This window comes from Acomys russatus, chromosome X (assembly GCF_903995435.1).
Source record: "Acomys russatus chromosome X, mAcoRus1.1, whole genome shotgun sequence".
NCBI classification, from domain to species: domain Eukaryota; kingdom Metazoa; phylum Chordata; class Mammalia; order Rodentia; family Muridae; genus Acomys; species Acomys russatus.
Window position 1 is genome coordinate 83,156,979 of NC_067169.1, and position 15,108 is coordinate 83,172,086.

At 39.0% G+C, this 15,108-nt stretch overlaps 2 protein-coding genes across 2 annotated transcripts in view; one reads left to right on the forward strand and one right to left on the reverse strand.

Annotated features, from left to right (window-relative positions):
- Col4a6 (collagen type IV alpha 6 chain) overlaps window positions 1-13,043 on the reverse strand; it is a 290,619-nt gene extending 277,576 nt beyond the window's left edge. Inside the window, exons 1-2 of the mRNA XM_051141160.1 lie at window positions 12,795-13,043; window positions 12,548-12,599 (exon numbers count right to left, since the gene is read on the reverse strand). Of these exons, the coding sequence (XP_050997117.1) occupies window positions 12,548-12,599; window positions 12,795-12,805 (63 nt within the window). The 5' untranslated portion in view covers window positions 12,806-13,043. The remainder of the gene's footprint in view (window positions 1-12,547; window positions 12,600-12,794) is intronic.
- A 1,513-nt stretch (window positions 13,044-14,556) lies between these two features.
- The window catches only part of Col4a5 (collagen type IV alpha 5 chain), a 192,155-nt gene continuing 191,603 nt past the window's right edge, over window positions 14,557-15,108 (forward strand). The window contains exon 1 of the mRNA XM_051142260.1: window positions 14,557-14,779. Within this exon, the coding sequence (XP_050998217.1) occupies window positions 14,699-14,779 (81 nt within the window). The 5' untranslated portion in view covers window positions 14,557-14,698. The remainder of the gene's footprint in view (window positions 14,780-15,108) is intronic.

Genomic DNA, 15,108 nt, shown 5'->3' on the forward strand with positions numbered 1-15,108 from the left:
GTGGCTCTTCAATGGCTCATCCGGAATAAGTGGCCCCAGGCCAGTATAAAGCAAGCAGGTATCCTTCCTAATAGAGTTGGCACCTTCACTTGTCAGTCTCTTTAGCCGCAGAATGTGAGGGAAGCTGTACAAACAAGGAGGAGGAGGAAGTATCTTTTTTATCCCCTGGGGCCCTTAAGGGTAACTAAGCTAAGAATAGTGTTATAAACTAGGGGATGAAATTACACACACACACACACACACACACACACACACACACACACACACACTCCTACAAAATTTAAAACTAACTAAGCTTTACCTTGGCTAATTACTCCCTATGGTTCAGGGGAACACAAATCCTCCTCTAACTAGGTCTACTAATAGATATAGAGCTATTACTAGGCTAATGATGAGGACAGCAGAAAGTTAGGTCAGTAACTGTTGGTTGTCTTTTTGGCAAGATCTCTGTCTACTAGAAACATTTCATAGAAGGGATTAGAAAATGACGAACCACACCCCAGTGACATGACAATTCACTATCTGGGACAGCTACACTTTACTGAGCACATGTAGTAAGCACGGATGTTAGAACAGTCTAGCTAATCCTCCCAACTATATTAGCTAGCTTTTATATTTTCCACATAAAGAGCCTGAAGAGTACCAAGAAGGTATAAAAAAAAAAAAAAAAAAAAAAAAAAAAAAACCAAGGGAAAAGAACTACTTACTGCTGAAGGCACAGTGAAACAATTGTAGGGATCAGCAGGTATAACCATATTTATTGCAGCACAGCTCACAAGAGTCAAGATATACAGCTAGTCTGCATGTCCATTAGCACGTGAATAGATAAAGAAAAAATTTATACAACACACAATCAATTGTTGTGTATGTCCGTCATTTGCACGTGTATGTACTCATGCTCATCTGTGTGTAAGCACACATATGTATGTGTATGTGTATGCCTGAAATTGGCATTGGCTGTGTTTTCCTTTTTCAGGTTCTTTATTGAGACAGTTTCTCATTGACTCCAGAATTCACCTGCTCCAGCTACTTTAGCTAGCTAGCTTTCCCCAGGGCATCTTTTTATTTTGTGCCCTTCAAATGCTAGGATTATAGGGGACCACCACGACTTTTGTGAGCTAAAATATTTGATAATGATAGGTTAAATGGAAAAATGCCCATGCAGCAGACTATCTTTGTTTATAGGAAATAGATATTTGGAGAGGGAGTGGCATCATGCTATTAACTATTTATAATAGTCAAAGAAAAGAATCCATTTAAATTGTCATTTCACCATTTTTGTGTTGGGTTCATTAGACTATCTTCAAATACTTTCTAAGTAACCTAAAAATTACAGAAAAGTTTCAAGCATAGTGCAAATAAAATACTTCAAATGAGCGCATACTCTCTTAGGTTACAGGGCAAGCAAAACTGAGCTTACAAATAAATGTATGTGTATGGATCTTCTAAACTGCAGAAGGGAGTTACACTCAATATGACTCTGAAACATCACGTTTAGAGCACACTGCTCTATACACTGACTGAAAACGAAAGAGAAAAGCATCTATCTCTTCTAGGGCTTTCACCTATAGCAGAAATTGAACAAAGTGGGAGCCTTGGGACTTTAGTGACTGGCAAAATCAAACTGAAGATTCAAAGCAATTGCTTCATTTCAAAACAAGGTTAACTACAACTCTCTTCTAGCATGACCATTACATCTTCAATCCTGAGCATAATCTTAGGGTGTAAAGCAGTAAGGGAAAGATCTGACAGGAGGAAGAAGCAGAAGAATCTGGAAATTAAAGGGTTGCAGCTGTAAGCTTTTGACATGGAATATACTGCTGCTTTGTTCTCATCATTCCGCTAAGACATAAAACTCAGGAAAATGAGGCCTGGAAAGGTAGTTTAATAGTACAGCATTTACTTAGCAAAGAATGATAGAGTGATGCTCTGGGCCAATCTGGAGTGCATGTGTGTACCCACACACATACACACACACACACACACACACACACACGCACACGCACACGCACACGCGCACACACACACACATGCACACACGCGCGCACACACACACACGCACACGCACACACACACGGTCCTCTTTTTTATTTAAAATAATTTCTATTGTGATCACATCCTTTCCCTTCCCCTGACTCCTCCCAGGTTTTTTTCTTTTGCCTTAAATGTGAGATTCAATAAGTAACAGGAAATGAAAAACCCACTAAAATTTATACTTACATTATCAATTTTAAATTCTATGTGTTGAGCTACATTTACAGAAAGAAAATGTACACAAATGGTAACAACATGGTATATAACCTTTAAGAAGAGCAAAGGTGATGTGACTTGAGAGACTTGAAACTTACCCTTCAGAACTGACTAATGAAATGAAAGAATGTGCCTCCAATGGAACCGAGTTATTCTCAAGATTCAAGTAGCATTTGCTGAGTACCAGGAAAGATATGAAAAGTATTGTGGATGTTTTCTCTTTAAAATACCTCAGTAATTCAATGAAATAGGTGCTATTGTATCACAAATAGAACAATAAGACACAAATATATTAAAATGAGTTTCTCAAGGAGAAAGAACCAGTATATTACAGATGAAATTTGATTCAAGATTTAATTCCAGCTCTGGTCTGTGGTAAGATCTGTCCAATGGCAGCTCCTGTCATGAATCAAATGAGCATCAAATGCATAGATCCCTGGTGTCTATATCTACAAAGCACTGTAGTAACTGCTATTGAGGGGAAGTAGTAAAGTGGCCGTTGAGCTTTCCCCATTCTTCTTATGCCTTATAGTTGTTTGAACAATCAATGCTATGTATCCTATCTAATCATTTATCCATCCGTTCAAATACCTATCTATACATCCAACTAATCTTTGCCTTTAGCCTGTTCCTTTGGGGCATCATCCCAAATTACTTCTTTTATCCCTTACCCTGCTCAGGAAGTTGTAACAACAGCAGCATGCATGTCCACTTAATACAAGCCAAATTCTTCTCTGCTTTGATGTTAAGGCCTCCCATAACTTGACCTTGTTTCAACTCTGCAGTTATTTCCCTTTGCTCCACAAAAATCTGCCTGTAATGCAGCCAGACATCTCCTAAAGTCCTCCATTTAACCATATTTCTACCTGCCACAGCTGCACTTGTTCACTTGTTCACTGCCCAAGGAAATTTGACTGAGGTCAGCTGGAGGCTGAAGTCTAGCCTGCTTCATGTGCAAATTAGAGTGCGGCCAGCAGTAGAGCTGTATTTGCTTAGAGGAAAGGGTGTCTTTCTAGTTTGTGTGTGTATGAATTTATGTGTGAGAGAGATGAAGATGGAGAAAAGTAGAGAGCTGTGTGGATATTGACAAGGAAATACAGATTATTGTTTAACTGAAGACTATTTTGAGACTACAATACAAAACATTAATCCAAAAGGCCTTTGCCTGATGAGATGCACTATCAGAGTGCATCAGAATTTTCTTCGCATTATATAACTAAAATAAAACAGAGACAGCTGGGGACTAAAATGTCTATGATGCAAGTTATGATTTTCTTTTGCATCTTTTCAGTTTCTTCTTTCTTACTGACTGATTTTTATTTCAGGGGATCGTATGAGATTTAATTTGGAAGAAAGTATATATCTATATCTATCTATCTATCTATCTATATCTATATATGTATATATGTGTATATATACATATATACTGCCATAGAATTCTAAAAATATTCTAATAAACTCTTTCTTTTTCATTAATAATATCAACATTATTATCCATAAGAAAATTCTGGCTCTCTCAAGCTCAGTACTAGAAGAAATTTATGCAATTTCATCCTGGCTCAGTGGAGACTACTGAAGTCTGCAGTGTGTATCTCCTGGCTTTACTGGAACTGCCATACTCACAAGCAGAATTAAAAAGTCACAGAAAAATGGTCATTCAATGCTTAATCCAGAAAGAAATGTCACTTAATGTTTATTCTCTCAAGAGAAAAATATGTCTTTGTGTCTTTTGAAAACCAGTTTGGCCTTCAAAAGACCCAGGCCAGTATATTCCAGGAAAGCCTAGCCTCTGTGAAATGTATGTTTCATGGTCAAAGAAATTTGTAGGAGTAGCACAGGTTCCTCTTAACACAAGCAAACCAGATTGAAAGATAATGGCAAACTAACCCCATTGATGCTAAACAAAAGGACTAAGACTTCAAAGATGCCTGTTGAGGTGCCTTTAGAAAGAATCTTTAGCAGAGACCAGGATCTCCACAGGAGGTCACAAAGGTAGGGCTAGAGGGATGAAGTAGCTTTGGGTAATCTGGAACAAGTTTAATAACAATTCTATCTCTTTTTCTCGCATAGGAAACTTGAAAAAAAAATTTAACAATAAGCAGTTTTCTCTAAACTCTTCCCCAAATGGCTTCACCAAGTATCCCTAGGAAAGTGGCAATCATTTGCAGTGATGGAAGAGAATAACAGAGATGGTCATTTAAAATTGAAGGTATTTAATAGTTTTCCTAAGTTCATAGTTTATAATGGAGTTTGTATTTGAATGTAGTTGTATTTGTCTGTAAACACAAAGCATTTTGTTTTGAATCATTCTGTGAAAAATTAAGATCCAGAAAAAGACATGTTAGAGTTGTATATGAAAGCCATAAAGAACTTGAGAAGAGGGGCGTACATTAAAGTTTTGTTCCTGGGAGTCTTTAGGTTTAAAGCTTGGACTTCGGCTAGGTCACCAAGGCAGGTATAAGCACCCACTGTCAGTACAACATTAAGGATATAAGCGATAGCAAAAGCAGGAAAAGGAGGAACAAAGAAATCCAGCATCTCCCAAGTAAAACTCCAAACTTTTGAAGTCTTTGTATGAAAATAGCAAAGCAAGAGATAAGGAATCATAAATATTTCTCATCTTCCACATACGTTGAATCACTCCCTCAGACCTTTACAACTTGCTCTTGTGGGAGTTTCCTTTGGACCTGACACCAAGGTCCTGACATGAGTTTAAGTTTTACACATAGAGCAAAGGCCATGCTTAATCTAGCAGTCCTGCTCTCGTTGACCGTTCATTGTCCTCAGCACTGACCCTTCATCCTGTAGACTCCAGGCCTGGCCTTCAAGGTGATCTGATAAGTTGTCAGAACTGTGTGAGATGTCTTCCTGGGAGACAGTTTCCTCTTTAGGCTGGCACCAAGCTCATTCTGTCTTTTCCTTCTCCCAGTATGAGATTCATGGGGGAAATTCGGTTGCCTTGGGGTTCATTGTTCTAATAGACTGATAGTCAAAGGGAGAGAAACTAATGTCCCTCTTTAGAATATCTTTGCTCCTGCCTGGATGGCTTCAGATTGCCTAAATTTTATGTGGTAGGAATGAGTCCTCCATGAATAAATAATTCACCATTGTGATCAACTCCACAGAGACTATCCAACAAAAACTTCCATGCCACTTATAACTTATAAACTTGCATAGATGAACAGGCTGGAGTCTAGGTATTAAGATAATTTTTTTAAAGATCCCTCTAGCTTAATTTCTCAAAATCTAGTAAGTCACACCATGTTGGGAGTTTACATTTCCCTTCCCATTGTCAACCAGAATGTCTGGCACACAGTGGGCTCTAGATAAATTTTCAATGAAGAAAAGAAGAACACTGAAGGGTAAAAGAACAAACAGACAGTCAAAGGATACAGAAGGAAAATGAAAGAAAAATCAAATTTTAAACTTTGCTTTAATGAATAAGAACAGGGGCATGCTTAGAAACAGTAGGAAGGCTGACTACATGGGGAAGAAGAAAGAAAGAGGAGAGGATCGGCATAAATATGCGTGGTGTACTGAGCCAACATAAGAAGGATAATTGTGATGTAAACTTGAGTTCCATGGGACAGCAAGAGAGGGGGTTGGATAGCATGAAGGAATGGCATAATCTTGTTTGCTTTAGAATAAGCACCTTGGCTTTTGGAGAGGAAGGCTATCAGCAAAGTGGGTGGAGCAGCAGGAGAGGACTGAAGCCAGAACGGTTCAGTTTGTTTGTAGAGACCCAAGATAAGAGATGATAAAAAGCCTCAATTGGAGACAGCACCCTATGCTGTGCTTTTACCTACTTCTGCCTTTTCTTAGATCTGTGAGCTTGGATAAATGTTAAATATCCAGGACATGAGAATGCTTGTCTTGTATGATTTCTCAGGATAGCCTGAGGCCATTTATGAAATAATGCGAGAACTCTTTGTAAACCTGAATCACTGCGGGATATTTGTTATTGTGGTAGACATGGAGAAAACAATGAGGGCAATATTAAAACATGACCATTGCAGAAGATAGAATCTAGAGGTGAGAGACTCTTCTTTAATGTCTCTCCTTTACTCTTTTTTTTATTTACCATTTCTCAAATCTGGGAATTTTTTTTTTTCAAATTTCCATTGAAATAACAATAAATAGAGAATAACTGTCAGAGGTGGGATGGGAATTTAATACCTACTCAGTACACAGCATGTCAACATTATCTTATTTAACTTTGCAAAGCACAAAAATACCTAATGAGGATGATATAATTTCCTTTTTTGGATGGGAAAATAAGTGTCACAAAGGTACATTAAGTCAGCCAACTGAGGATAGAGGCAGCATTTAGCAAAATTACAATTCTATCATCTTTTAGACATTGCACCATCACATGGAATTTTAAAAAATTCTGTGTCTATGTCTCTGTCTCTGTCTGTCTGTCTGTCTGTCTCTCTCTCTCTCTCTCTCTCTGTCGGGCCCGGGCCCGCTGGAAAAATCGAATCAGAGTTCACCTGAAAGAGGGAGTGGGGATTGAAAGTAGGATACAGAGACATGAGAAATAACGAATCTAGTCAGGATATTTCTGATCAAGATTCACTTTAATGCCGACTAGCAGGATCATATATAGAGCAAGGTCAATAAGGATCTATTCTAATCTCACTCACCCTAGGCCCCTGGGCAAGAATACAATAGCCTAAATGCTTCCTGTAGACCTGCAGACCTTCCTAGTTCACTGTAAGAACTTCCTTGATCCTCTGGGTGCTTCCAAATTGGGATTTCCCTACTTCTTTCAAAGGTAAATAGTTCAAGGATAGCCTAGAACACAAGACCTTGTGAGGCAAAGGTCAGCAACTCAAAGGTCACAGCATACAGCCTAAGCACAGGATTTCTGACATGGCAGAATTTGGCATGGGTTCCCACATCTCTCTCTCTCTCTCCGTCCCTCCCTCCCCCTTCCTCCCCTCCCTCCCTCCGTCCTTCCTTCTCTCTCTCTCTCTCTCTCTCTCTCTCTCTCTCTCTCTCTCTGTATGTGTGTGTGTGAGCTGTGCTGTGTGAGGAGAGAAGATACACATGTGGAGGTCAGAGGTCAATTTTGTGAAGTTGGTTTTCTCCATCTTAAGTGTATGTTCTGAGGATCAAAATCCAGTCATAAGGCTTGAGGTGCTAGTGACTTTACTCACTAAGCCTTCTCACTGAATCCAGGGTTGGTTGTTTGGGTAGTGAGATCTATATTTGATTAATAACTCTTGAGATATAGAAAGAAAGATAATTTCTGCAGGCTGTCGAAGGTAGATGTGTATATTCACTAGAAAGTCATGTCCTAATTACATGTGGCATGTCTGGTAGTATCATGGTCATTCTGAGTACCAAGTTGAAGAGGTCTAAAATTATTTCAGTAAGAAAAAAAAATCTGATATAGGTATGAAGGGCTGGATAAGAGTTCACTAGCTAGAGAAGAAGGGTGTAAATTATAGAGGGGCATATTCTAGACATGGATGACAACATACCCAAAAGCAAAGAAAGGGCAGAGGGCATGATGTGATATGAGAATGGTGAGAAATTTCATTTGACTTTAGTGTAATACACACTAAGAGTGTGGGAAGGAGAAACACAAAAATATGAACCTGAAAAGATGTATGAGGAAAGAATGGAGAATGGAAACTGCAAAGAAGGCATTTGGCTTGGTAGTTAAACATGCATTAGTAGCTGAAACAAGGCCAATGTAGCGCAGTAACTCAGTCTGGACTGGAATACAGTATTAAAGCTGAGAAGAAAGTAGAGGAGAAATTAGCTTCAATTGCATTGAAAAGGTTATATTTACTGAAGAAAATTAAGTCATATATTTTTCCACTTCTGGGTTTAGTTTTGGTTTGCTTTTAAAATGTAGAAGAAAGAGTTCAATATTTGTTATAGAAAAGAAACTGTAGGTAGAGATCTGCCCTGGAATGTGGTTGAAATAAAATTAACCCCATGTTTTTTTTGGTGTGTGTGCCCTTTTGGTTTTGTTTTATTTTGGTGATTTCAGCCTTCTTTTTTGCTTGTTTGCTTTGATTTTTTAAAACTGTTTTTCAATTCAATAAAATATTTAAAATTACAGGTGGACATGCCTTTTGTAGACATCATAGGTTATCAAATAAAAAGCACTGGCCCAATACAGGTTACCTCATTTCAAGTTTTTGGCCAGTGAGTTCTCAGAGACCTTTAAACACTACAAGCGATTGTCATTACTCATGTTTACCCTGTAGAACTCTGTTGCTAGACGCTGTTGCTGAAGATACCACGTACTAGAATCAAAGAATATGGAGAAACTAAACCGGTATCAACTTGGAAGCTGCACCCTTACTGTCTAGTGCTTCATCTAGTGGCTAGTTTTTACAGTGAAGACAGTATATGTGCTACAGGGGAGACAAGTAATTATCCACCTTTCCCAGCTATAAGTTCTGCAAGCTACAGTTACTGGCCTGGAAGGATTACATACTGATACAACAGTGCCCAAATATAGGAGTAACCAAACACCTTCTGACTGGATTTAATGCCCACTCCATAAGATGGAACTTATGCCTGCATCATTAACATGGCCAAGAACCCTTCGTTAGGTTAGATCACAGACTCTCAGGGAGAAAATACTACTGCTTTTCTGCTAAATGGGCATAGTATTAAACTATCCCTTAATCTTACTGTTATACCAATAGAACAGTGTGTTCCCCAACCATTTTCAGAGAAGTTTCATTTTACAGTTTATGACAATTAACAACTAACACGAAATCCCACAATTGGTCAACATGTAAAGCCTAAAAGCCTGGAGTGCTCAGCGCTAAATGGGACGTTTATTTATTTATTTATTTATTTTAAGTTTGATGATTGCTTTTATTAACATTAGCATTTTGTATTTCTCAGCATTAACGGGACATTCCAACTATTCAAGCCCCACTATAAACCAAGGCAGGCAGCCACTATTCCTGTTTAGAGTGTTGCTTGTGGACAACTCAAAGCAAAATGGCTGGAAGACAATGAAAACAATTATTAACAGCAACCATGGCATTATACTGACCTGTTATGGCTCGTAAATTACGTTGTTTATTCTTTGTGCTGGGGTTCAAGGCAATACCCTTGCAAGTGCTAGTTAAGCATTCTACCAACGTGGCTTATCTCCTTCAGTGAACTTTATGTTTTGTTTTATTTTTAATTTATATTTATTTTATTTTATTTGCTAGAGGAAGAGAGGAAGAAAATGAAGTTGGGTAAGAAGGAGGTGTGGAATTGGGAGGCGGGAGAGAATATGATTAGAATACATTGCATGGACAATTTTTAGAGAAGAAAAACAGACAGCTGAAAGTAAGAGAGGAAGGAGCTTTATAGATTTCTTCCTTTCACATTTTTTAACTTTCTCTTTGATCATTTCATACATGTACACAGTGTCTATCAAATTCATCTACATTTCTTTCCCGTCTACTCCTCTCATACCCCATCATTACTTCACCCTCCCAAGTTCATGTTTTTTTTTTTTTTTTTTTTTTTTTTACCCACTTAGTCCACTTAGCATGATTGCAGGGTCAGTGGAACATGAAAAACCCATCAGAGGCAGCAGATCCAGAAGAAAACTGACACTTCCTCCAGCAGCCAGCAGCTGCCAATGGCTCCTGAACATTGAAACAACATTCACACTTTGATGGCTGTCATAATGATTGGGCCGGTGACAATGTGAAGAGCCAGTGTGGGTATGCTTACATTTTTTGAAAGAAAGAAGCTAACATTACAATAAGATCTTGAATACAGATGTCAAACATGCTTTTATCCTTCTCCCCTCCCAAATAAGTGTCCTAGTAGTCTTTAGTCTTTATTTCTGCTTGGATGTATTGGTGACCTTTGTTAGTGCACTCTTGGATACAAGCAAAATGTGATAAAAACACAAGGATTCACAATACTTTAAGGTACATTTTATCTCTGAGACATGACGGCCTCGGATGAGATTTATAATTTTCTAGAGCTTTCTAATAGGATACAATACATGAAGATAATTTACTATTAAGTGGTCTCTATTAAGGAACATACTGCGCAGCACTGTATTAAAAAAAAACCAAACAAGTTTCTAGAGAGTAAAGAGCTATGTTTCTTGAAATTTCTGCACATTGCATCTAATCTACACCATAAGACCCTTATGGACTTAAGCCCCTAACTAAAGAATTCCTGGTGTTCTGCAATTTTAGGTTCCTTCTCCCTAAGAAAAACCATGCAGTTATTTCACCTGAAAAACAAATTTAATGGATTTTAACACTTAGCTTTCCATTTCTTTATATTGAATTGCTCTGTAAATACTTTTTAAAAAAAGCTCAAAAGCAACTACATAACACTATCTTTAATTGCTTACCAATATTCCATTATTGGCAGCTTATTTTCACAGCACGAAGATACTTTCCCAAAATGAAGTGCAACTGAGTTCCTATCGATGCATTCATAAGTTATCTGCATTAATATCACTCAAAGTCCTGTGAATTCAAATGCCTACAACTATCTGAAAAAAAAAAAAAAAAAAAAATAAAAAAACAAAACAAACCCAGCACAAATACAGAGAATAGACTCTAGCTGAGAGAATTCAATGCAAGGACATTATGAGAAAAACATCCCCTCAATAATAGCATCTTCTGAGAAAGCATTTTGTGACTCTCATCTCTTTCTCTTTGCCATTAAAAAAACCTTCCAACACTAGAAATGTTGAGCACAAGTAAAGGAGGCAGAATGGAACAGAGTAAATCTTGTCAGTGGACCTCAAGGTTTATTCCAGTCTTATCATAGTTCTTGCAACTGATATAGCAGGTGACACTGGAAAACAATGCAATACCCCAGATGTAGAGATGTAGATATAGAGACTAACTTCAATACTTTGAAGGACTGAAAACGTTCCTCCACCACAGCCAATGAAAAGATATAGTAACACGGAAATGCCAAGCCATCTATGATTATCATACATATGATCATCGCTTTTCTTTAAAAAATAAGTCAGTCAAAGACTGAAAAGAAAAGTTTTACTGGGGGCATTCTACGTTATTTCAATAAATCAGTGGCAAGACTCCTGGACAAAGTGAAATAAAAAGCTGATGTTTTCAATAAATGTAGTATAGACCCTTGAGGAAACTCACATCTCAGTTTATATACTGGAAGAAACAGATAGGAAAGTGTACAAGAGTCTGAGATCAATATTTCTTCTTACAAAGACTAGCAGAAACATTCTTAAGAGCTTATATTCTGACTTAAGGGGTCACAAAATTTTAGAATTCAATCTTCTGGTATTAGTCGTATTGCTCTTTCTTTATAAAAAATCATTTCGCCTCACTGATATATTTCTTAAAGACATCCTGTTAGGACAAAGTGGTTTTTGCTCACAAGTGTGTGGGTGATCTTATTGATTGAAATAAGTATGGCTCTAAAAGTATTTAAAACACTTTTAAAAAGAGCCAATCAGTTAAAATAATTACAATTCACAAGATAAAAAATTTCCAACATGTTTGTTTATAACTTTGAATTTTATAAAGAGGTTGTGGGTTTTTAAAAAAAAAACAACTTATTATTTGAACATGACAGATAAGTTTATTTTTGCCAGCATAAGTAACTAGAAACTGGAAAACTAACATATCTGATCATTTAGTCCCTTCACCTTTGTGAAACTCTCCTAATTGCGTTGGATGCTTCTCTACTTTCTGGGATCCATTAAATGTCTCTTGACTAGATATCTACCCAAATTCCTTTGCCTGGAGTCTCTGTATAAGTACATGGATAATACATAAACAGCCCAGGACAGGTTAAGTTTTAGAAAGCCTTTCTGCCTTAAGCAATTTAAATTTTGGATGCATGAAAGTCTTTTCAAGAAACTATAAACTTTGCTGCCTCTTTCAAGTTCCAGTTTCAAGCTCCCTTTCCACTCTCTCAAACGTGTATGTTAATCCACATTCTTATAGATTAGGGAAAGCTATGTTTCTTCAGCTTTGCGGGTCTGCCTATCAGTGCAAAAGAAGGCATCAGAGGCCAGCCATCTGGAGCTGTCCTGAAGAGATTCACATATGTGTGCATCTTGCATTATCTACCTCTATTTCTTGTTTTCCAAACCTACACCTATGTTTTAGGACAGGAAGACTGCTGAGTCCTCAGAGCATTAGAGTAACACTGTAGCATTAGACTAACACTTTGCTTGCTACTCCTCTTCAAGATCCTATTAGATCGACTGGGTTTGGTGCAACCCTCTGTCACCGCCCCCCCCCCCAACAGAAACACAAGAAGAAGAGAAAAAAAAAAAAAGAGAGGGGGTCTTTTGAAGCCTTACCGCTTCTGCCAGTTCTTTGGTCAGGCATAAGGAAAACAGGAACAGCCACAATCTGAAAAGAGAGGGAGGGTGAGAAACATGGGCTCTCTGGACTGCAGGGTCCTGAGTGAGAAAGTGGTCCCCTGAGCTCCCTTTTGATGCCTACTCCCACTTTTTCTGCAGTGACAGAAGTGCAAATATAGTCCTGGCTGGGCAAAGCAGTCCAAAGTTGGAAAGAGGAGTGGGGTTCTGAGCAGCAACAGCTCACCCAGGGTGCATGCTTGTGGCTCCTCTGGAGCTGGGTCCCGGGAGACTGCTAAACTGCTCCGCGGCGCGGGCTCATCTAGGCTCCGTTGATGCTTGGCAGCTTGTTCCTTACTCAGGACAGTGTAAGGGGGCGAAGTGGCGTGGTTTAAAAGAAACTAAAGTCAGCTGCTAGAAAAAAAGTGCCCCGAAGGAAAACACACTCAGAGGTGCCCGCTACAACTTGTAGCACTCAGGGAGATAGTTCCATGCGCCAGGGGGAGGAAGGAATGGAGGGGAACGGGGCGGGGCTGTCTGCTGTCAATCATTCCCTCTACCTTGGGAAGCTGCTTGTCTTTCTGAATTTCAAGCGCCTCTGCATAAAGCACTTCCAAATCTTCATGCACAGGTCTCTAGAGACCCATGCACCAAAATCTATGCAACCTGGCACCGTACATTTCCATAAACTAACACATGGATATAATTAGGTATACTACTACTATATAGGCAGACCCGAAAGAGCACTGGCACAGGGGCCCAAATGCATGAGCACTTATCCTAACTTTCTGATTGTATACTAAACATTTGGGAAGGTGAGGGGGGAGTCCCTAGAGTTGTAAGGCTATAATCTCTAAGCACACTAGAACTGAAGTCCTTATAAAATGGATTCAAAATATCGAGAGAACGTAATTAATCCTAGGGACTGAGACTAGGGATGTTTTGAAGAATTCTTCCGCAAATTCCCAAAAGGCACTTCAAGGAGTTGACATAATGTATCCTTTTGGTCTTTTGGTTCTTAAAAAGTCTATGAATTATCAAAGTCATATGCATGCTTACTTCATCTGGGAGACACCAATCCAACTACTATTGACTCTGCATAGACATTTCTAATGAGATGTTTGTGTTCATCAGAAAGAATTATACTAATGCTATTTAATTACCTGCCATAAGTCCTTCTGAAACACAAGTATGGTAGTCACTTCTTTTTATGTTAGTTTGATATAAGTGATAAATATTAATTATAGCACTCAGCATATGTAAGTAAAAACATTTGCCTAAGTTATATAATATTTAACTATGTAAAATTATTAACCTACTTAATGCATCCTTCATATATTATGCACTAAATATTCACAAATATATATGTTCATTTTCTTACTGTATTTATAGATATGTATTTGCTCATCCTCTGTTTGTATATAGAAACTCCGTCCTAGTAGAACACGGAAGGCAAAGGACAGCAGGCCAAGGAGCAGAGTCAAAAATTTGTCTCTAATGATTAACAATAAACAGTATCATATATTTGAAATCCATCCGCTTGAAAAAATAGTCCCGCTCAGGTCTGTTTGTACATGGCTTTGATGCTCACATCAGAGGGAAAACTGGACTGTCAGGAAAGAGTAGCATTAAGAAACGCTGCAAATGAACAAATAAGAAATCTTTGTCGTTGGACTTGTGGTGTTCAGTCAACTGTTCTTGAAGTTTCCCTCCCTCAAATAACTGAGCGTCACTCCCTTACAGGTTGCCGGTGCAGTGTGAAGCAGTGGCGGAGTGATACTCAAATTCCCCAGCGCTGGCGGGGAGGGGGCGGTGCAGGGAAGAGAGCAAGGAAAGTAGATTTGTAGGACGTGAGTGAGGAAAGTTTGCAAGTCCCAACAGAAGGCAAAGTGCTCCCGAGAGACCGGCTTTGGGGAGGGGCGGGGGGAGGGAAGAACAGCTTCTTCTTTCTTTTCTTGTTCTTTTTTTTTTTTTTTTTAATCACTTCACTCTTATAAAAGCTTTCTCAAGTGCACCGGCATAATTGGGACACTCACTGTCCCTTTCTAGCTGTAGCTCTCTTCCCAATAACCCGTCAAGATTATGTCAATCGGTCCGAACAGAACTGAGATTCCGTGCGGGTGCTGAAGGAGCTGCGGGAGCCAGAGAAGAATGCAAGTGCCTGGAGTGTGCCTGGCTGCCGGCTGGGTCTTACTGGCCCTGTGTCTGTGGGGGCAGCCCGCAGAGGCTGCGGTAAGTCCTCCCTCCCGCCCCACGGAAACCACTGAATCCTTTACCTTACTTACTCCTTGACCTTGACTAGGGAAGTCAAATTTGGCTTTTGCTAGAAAGAAACATAATTCACAAAGCTGGTCCGAGGGAAAATTTCAAGCGTTTAAAAACAGGGCCGCTTGCTTCTCTGAAGCTACCTCTTCCAGGACAAGAGTGGAGCCAAGGCTGGGCAGGGGGTGCATATTAATGGGTCACTGGGCTCTGGTGGATATTTAAAACTTTTCCTCCTCTCGACCCCCCACCTTGAGTAGCTGTCTGCCAGCTAGCTGTTTTCAGTACTTGTAAACAGC